A 6,897-nucleotide genomic window follows, 5' to 3' on the forward strand; every position below is an offset into this window, starting at 1 on the left:
TTTACTTCCTCTTTGTAAATTTACCAATTACTCACCGTCACTCCTTTCGTGCCCTTTGGACATAAGTGACCGCGAGGTGGACCCATCGGTTACGCAGTACAAACGTCAGTGTCACTGTTTGTATCTAGTTTACATGCTGCAAGAGAGTATTATATTATATTATATATACTATTTCACAATAATGACAAAACCAGTCCCAACCCTGGGCACGGAATTGCTCCTTCTGAATGGGGCAATCCTGTTGTTCTGGACCCTGGGGAGGTCTTCTTCCTCCTAAGCTTTTGTCTGGATCCTCTGTTTAACCACACACACACACACACACACACACACACACAGTGAACCAGCCTTGATTACATCTGGATGTCCTATCGCTGTCAGCCTTTAATCAAATTAAGTGATGTGTTGTTAGCTCGTATGTTACAGTAGGACATACTGTAGATAAGCTTGATTCAATGGCCTCATTGCCTTACGTGTAGCACATTAACTTTTCTCAGGTGATTTTCTTTGCCTGACTTACCATCCCTCATATACCTGTCATATCTCTGAGTACGTATATGGACATCATTTAATGAATTGCCAGCTTTTTTCCCATCCATGGGCGGATTGCAGAGGGAAGCTGTATACCTTGCTGCGTGTCATCCTTAGCTTGCCACAATGTTCGAGTCACTGTGAGGGGGAGGAAGTTGCCTGGAGGTCTAAACAGAGACTTGAGTTAACTCGTTCAACAGTGAGCAAAGAGAGAAGAGATTACCGGAGTGACTCACAAAAATACTGCGGAGAAATCAGTCAAGAGTACAGAGTCAGGTTTATACACAAATGTAATCACTGAGTTTACTATGGCCCCCTCATTTACATTACAATTGGAAGCAATGAACCGCACACACTTTCTGATGCAAATAAGTTCAATAATTCACATTCCTCTCACTCTTTAAATCTTCTAACAGCCACACCCTGTTTTCATCCTTTATTCATACATTTCCAGCATTTCTATAATTTCCTATTTCTCACACAGTCAAAGTTCCTCTCATTCTAAATAGACGACCACTCGTGTGGGGATTTATTTAGTTGTTTTTTGGCCAATAGGGGACAGAAAAAGTCCCAAACAGCCTGACAGACATTCATTCATTCATTTTCCGTAACCGCTTATCCTGTTAAGGGTCGCGGGGGGGCTGGAGCCGATCCCAGCTGTCATTGGGCGAAGGCAGGGTTCACCCTGGACAGGTCGCCAGCCTATCACAGGGCTGACAGATATAGACAGACAACCACTCACACTCACATTCACACCTACGGACAATTTAGAGTCTTCAATTAACCTAAGCTGCATGTCTTTGGACTGTGGGAGGAAGCCGGAGAACCAGGGCCCCTCTTGCTGTGAGGCGACAGTGATAGCCACTACACCACCATGCAGCCCCCTGACAGACATACAAATCATATATATTATTGCCTTATAAAGGTTCTACGTGCTCCAGCATAGGCAGTGAAACATTAAGTGTTGTGTTTCTGGCCATCTGATGAGTCACATTTTCCCTCTCCTTCTACCTCTGGTTTGGCCTCCATCAACTCTTGAGAAAATACTTTTTTAAAGCTATTTCTTATGTGTGACTTTCTTTACCAGCTAGTTTCAAACTTTGTTTTGTGGTTCTGTATATGCAGTTTACAGTAGGTGTACTGTAGATTTCTTTTTTAAAATAACTATCTTTGTGTTGGTAATTGTTATAAATACTTTCACATAACATACAGTAATTTTTTATTGAACTTTCTGCTGAAGATGGGTGGACAACACCATAAAATTTAAAATGTCATCTTTATTTCATTAAAAGGAAATTTTTCATTTTTATATATATGCATCCTCACACCTTTCAGCCCTGAGGCGTCTATGGACATACAGCTCTGCAGTCATCTTTTGTTTGCATTGTTCAAATATTTTTTCCACGTTTACTTCACAGTATAAAACATCAGAAGAGGGTGCTACATCTGTTTAGACACAACTGTGTAAATGTGCAAGATGAAAAAATGGATATCAAACATAAACTCTTTTTTGTCCGCTGTCCTCAGCTACACTGACAAGGCATCACAAACAGTAGAACTGAATAAAACAAGAACAATTTACACTGATATGAAACTTTTTTCATTTTGTCATCAAGTACCCTGTATTATACAAACATTAAAATCTCATTTCCTCAGAGAAACCATCACTAGCATCCAGTCAACAAATTGCCAAGTCAAATTCACAAAGAACCCTTTACACACAAAAAAAATAGAAAAATAATTGTTTAGCTTGCGTCCTGCATCTCTTGATTCAGGCGAGATAAATTACTGCCCTCTTAAACATCGAAATACCACCTGCGCACAATGAAAACTTTCTTTAACCAGGAGACATGTAAAAAAGAATCCTGTCTTGCTTAAAAAAGTGCAATCTATCCTGTAAACTCTCATCTTTAGAGAAAATAACCATATCATGTTCAGGTACACATGACAAATGTCCATGGTGTAAATGTAGTTGCGATGAAGCTGGTTTTCGTCACACTGTGATGACCTCAAACGTTGGTGACCTCGATGCTGGTGTAACCGTGGATCGGGCTTCCCTCGGCTCTGGGCGGAGTCTGGTCTCGAACATCCCGAGGCAGGGAGCCGTAGCTGCTATGGCAAGTCAAGTCTCGCCCATTGCGGGCTTTGGGGCTGAACCCTGTTGGAGGCTGAAACACACATTCATTTTTACCACAAAGGCAGTCAAACAAAGCCCTGTTTACTTCTGATGAAATATTCTTATTAATTAAAGCACTTTTTCCACTCTACAGTATCAAGATGTAGTTTGTGTCTTGCACTTTGTATTCAGCCTGCTGCCACACAGGTTGTCTTGTCTGCACCATTCTCATAATGTTGTACCCCTGCTGTATCAAATTCCTTCAAACATCTTCTAATGTGTTAGCACTAAGCTCCATGTGCTAAGCAACCAAGCCTGATTGTCATTTTTGCATCGAAACAATGAAAGTTCAAGCAGAACCCCGCCCCTCCCCACCTTGACAGCCCTCCTCCTCAGGGAGCCTTCGTCATCCGTGTGTCGGCTGGTGGAGCTGGGCGGTCTCCCCAGGGAGTTCTGGCGAAGGGGTGTTGGTGGTGTTCCCAGGCCTAGGTGCTCATAGTCCTGCTTGGCCTCTGTCCTGAAAGGGAACATGGGTTGGAGCAGAATGTTGGGGACAGCGGCCTTAAATAGCATTTAAAGGACACCAGAACACACCTTTATGCCACTTTTAAAAGCAGATACGTCATCAGCGATTGTCCCCTTCAGGTTAGGCATCTCTTATCTAATCCACTTACACATAAACACAGGCTACAGTAGGTAGAGCTAGAGTGGGATCTGTCTTGGTGAAAGTCTCCTCTCACCTGGCTGAGCCAATCAAGGTTTTCATCTCCTCAATGAGGTGTCGGCGAACCATGTGCTTGTTGCTAGGGATCCCCAGTGCTGTTGCCATGGCGTCAGTGTTAAAAGTCGGGTCAAGCACCATGACAGCGCCATGAACTCCGCTGCTTAGAAGACCTTCAGCAAACTCCTGGACAGGTGGATGGAGAGAAGGCCATAGAGTGAATAATTCTCATTCATAAGATGGAATGTAAAATCTTCTGATGTAATACTGTGCACAATACTGGATTAAGAAAAAAGCACTCATATCAACAGGCTCACAAAAATGATGTCAAATTGGCTCCTAGACAAACATATTAATTCATTTGTTGATGTCAGCATAAATTCACAATTGCTGAGGATATTAACAGGATGTCAGTCTAGACGGCCTTATCTCTACACACCCTGAATCTGGTACTACCTCATAATGGCAACATGTTGTCCAATGCCAAGACAATGTTGACCTTGGATATTCATATTGCAGCATCACCATAGAGGCACTATTTTGAAAGGCTTTGTAAACAACTAGTAGCAGCTTAGAAATAAATTAACAAAGACCTTCTATCATTCTGTGGAGATAGGGAGTGCTGAGTGAACACAAGAGCCTCAGTTACCCACGATACCATGTGAAAGTGTTGTTATAATTCTCAATACATTAGTTTCTCTTTGTTATTAGTATTTAATCCAAAAATGTGCTTTATTTGCAATGACTGTAGCCTCAGTTTTTGTTTCAAGATGTCAGTCTATAAAGGATAAAATGCTGTTTACATAGAGGTTATTCCTGTTTTACATGTGTTCAGTCTTAAAGGTGTATTCTCTGTCTTTCTCTATCTGACCTTACCTTCAGGTCAATATCCTTGATCCATTTCATGACCCGATGAGAGGTCCATACCAAAGGATCCACGTTCTGGTGCTCACACTGTACCCGGCGGGCCTGCAGTGCCTGGAACATTGTTTTTAACACAAACCTTTTACTCAACTGTTTTCACTCACCGCAAGAGCATTGACGAGTATATTCACTGTTGCCCTCTACGTGTGGACGTGGTGCAGAAACTCACTTACCTCCTTGTCGAAATTGAGTAAGTGCAACAGTTCGATGCCCAGCAGCAAGCTGACCTGGTGGAACTTCTTGGTGATGTTGAGGTGACGTTCAAGGTCGCGACGTGTCAGGGAATTCAGCAGACGCCCGTCAACTAAGTGGTTGTGAAAGGCCTGAGAGTACTGAGGCAGGCCCACATCGCTTAGCCAGGCCTTGGCCACCCAGTGGTGGTCCATGTCTGCAGCCTTGGACAGCCTGTAGACATTAACATTTGTTAAAGGGTCACCTCACCTAAATCACAAAGAAAAAACACTTTGTGGTATCAATCTATGAAGATGTACCGGTGGCTTTATTGTTTGTTGGTTGCTCCATCACTTTGGTCCAGACTTAAATATCGAACAGCTATTCGATGGCTTGGCATGAATTTGGCATGAAAAGACATTAATGGTTCTCAGAGGATTATTCGTACTGACTTAGGTGATGCACTGACCTTTTCTCAAACACCACAATGAGACTGACATTTGTGATTTTGAGTGGAATGTCTCGACATTTGGACAGATTTCTATCAAATGTGGCTCTGATCTTAATTTTAGGATGAATTATAATAATATTGTTGCTAAGTTTTGACAAACACTGTCATAAGATCAAAATTTCAACAGACAGAAAATTAATTCAGCTGCATTTTTTTAATAATCTAAATTTACTATTTTATGATTCCAGCTTATCAGACAAGAGTTTTATGGGTTATTTGATTGTCCTCTATGAGTGGTAGACTGTTGGTCAAACAAAACAAACTGCTTGAACATTTCAACCTGCGTTAATGATTTTAGAAAGGCACATTGCTATTTAATTTTGAATGCTGTTGAGGCTACATAACTCAAAACCCAATCTAACAGCAGCAGCTGCATGTTGCACCAACAAACAAGTGAGAAAACGTTTCTGTGTGTGCTTGAGATTTAACCTGTTTATATATATATATATATATATATATATATATATATATATATATATATATATATATATATATATATATATATTATATATATATATATATATATGTTCATGAAGACAGGTAAACTGATCTGCATGTCATTAATCTGAATGTTAAAGGAGGAAACTTTCAAATCTGGCGTAAAGACAGTGAGACTGTTGCATTTATTTTGAACACTTACCTCTCTATTTAAAGTCAGTATTGTAATTTGTAAATGTTGTTACTATAAATCACCAACAGATGGCCCTCTTTCATAACCACATAATGTAAAAGTCTCTACAAGAATTCTCCGTCTCCCTTCCTCACCCTCTACCATTCTCAGCATCTCTGTAATCCTCAATGGCCAGGCGGAGTTTCCGGCGATGCATTAAACTGCTGACACCTAAACCCAGCTCCAGGTCTTCATCTGTCAGTCCAAGTAAAACCTGCAAAATGTGACACTGTTTAGCTACTAAAGCCACAAAGTGTCCTATAAAAAAACAGCCAGGTGAATTGAAATAAAAGGCTGGTCATTTACACATTTGCAACAATAACAATATTTTAAGAAAAATGCAAAGTGAGTCCACCTGCATAATGTCAGTGGTTTAATCCTACCTTCCCACTCTTGACATTTTCCGAGCAGGTGCGGATGTACATTGGCATTGCCATGACAACCTCCAGCCAGGCCTGCACAGTGCCAGCCCTCCACTGGGACATGGGCGTCATCCTGGCCAGCTCCACCTGCTGGAGGCGGTCCAGCTGGTCCTCCGATCCGTCTGACAGGCTGAGGCTGTGGCGGGTGGGGCTGGAGAGGCAGTCTGAGTCTAAGTGGGAGGGTGAAGGGGGGACATGTGGGTGATGTAGTTGAGGGTGTGAGTGAAGGCAGAGGTGGCAGTGGGTATAGTGAGCAATAAAAAAAGCAAAACGTTAATCCAAACATACTGCAACAAATGTAAATCAGTTTAACATAAACTCTGCTCTGGAACTAGACACAAGTAATTTCTTCAAAACAAACACGCTTTAAGCAACATCCTAAGCTTTTGGCTGCATGACAATAATTATTATTATATTCCTTTATAATAAAGCCAAACGTTTGCCAGGGACGCTGTGAACTAAGTTGCAGCTTTCATAAACAAGTTTGTCACTTAAGAAGTCCATTAAATAGGCAGCTGTTTGAGCTGTTGAATCAACACGGCTGTCTAATCTGTCTAAATAAGCCTGCAGCAACAGCTCCATGAAAACAAAAAGCCTGCAATTTAGAAAACTAAGTTACATTTTGATGCATTATGAAATCTGACTCACAAATTAACTATAGGGTAAAGTGTGACTTGAAATTTGTAGTGTGTCCGTTAAATGCCCCTTGAATTATTCCCTATAGTCTTGGAATGCCTGGCCGTTATGTTACTAAATGGGGCAAAATGTTTCGTGTTTACTTTTCTCTCAAGATTTCAATATATTGGCCAACAAAGCAGTTCACTTTGTTTCCCT

The 6,897-nt window shown here is 41.2% G+C and overlaps 1 protein-coding gene across 1 annotated transcript; it reads right to left on the reverse strand.

The window, feature by feature from the left end:
* Positions 1-1,682: 1,682 nt before the first annotated feature.
* LOC129099421 (kazrin-A-like) lies at positions 1,683-6,321 on the reverse strand (the record flags this gene model as incomplete). The annotated part of the gene is made up of 7 exons (XM_054608657.1): positions 1,683-2,696; positions 3,020-3,161; positions 3,385-3,551; positions 4,242-4,343; positions 4,463-4,694; positions 5,737-5,855; positions 6,025-6,321. Coding segments are annotated over 7 exons (1,218 nt in total), but the record flags the coding sequence as incomplete, so codon positions are not given.
* Positions 6,322-6,897: the final 576 nt, after the last annotated feature.

This window comes from Anoplopoma fimbria, chromosome 12 (assembly GCF_027596085.1).
Source record: "Anoplopoma fimbria isolate UVic2021 breed Golden Eagle Sablefish chromosome 12, Afim_UVic_2022, whole genome shotgun sequence".
Taxonomy (NCBI): domain Eukaryota; kingdom Metazoa; phylum Chordata; class Actinopteri; order Perciformes; family Anoplopomatidae; genus Anoplopoma; species Anoplopoma fimbria.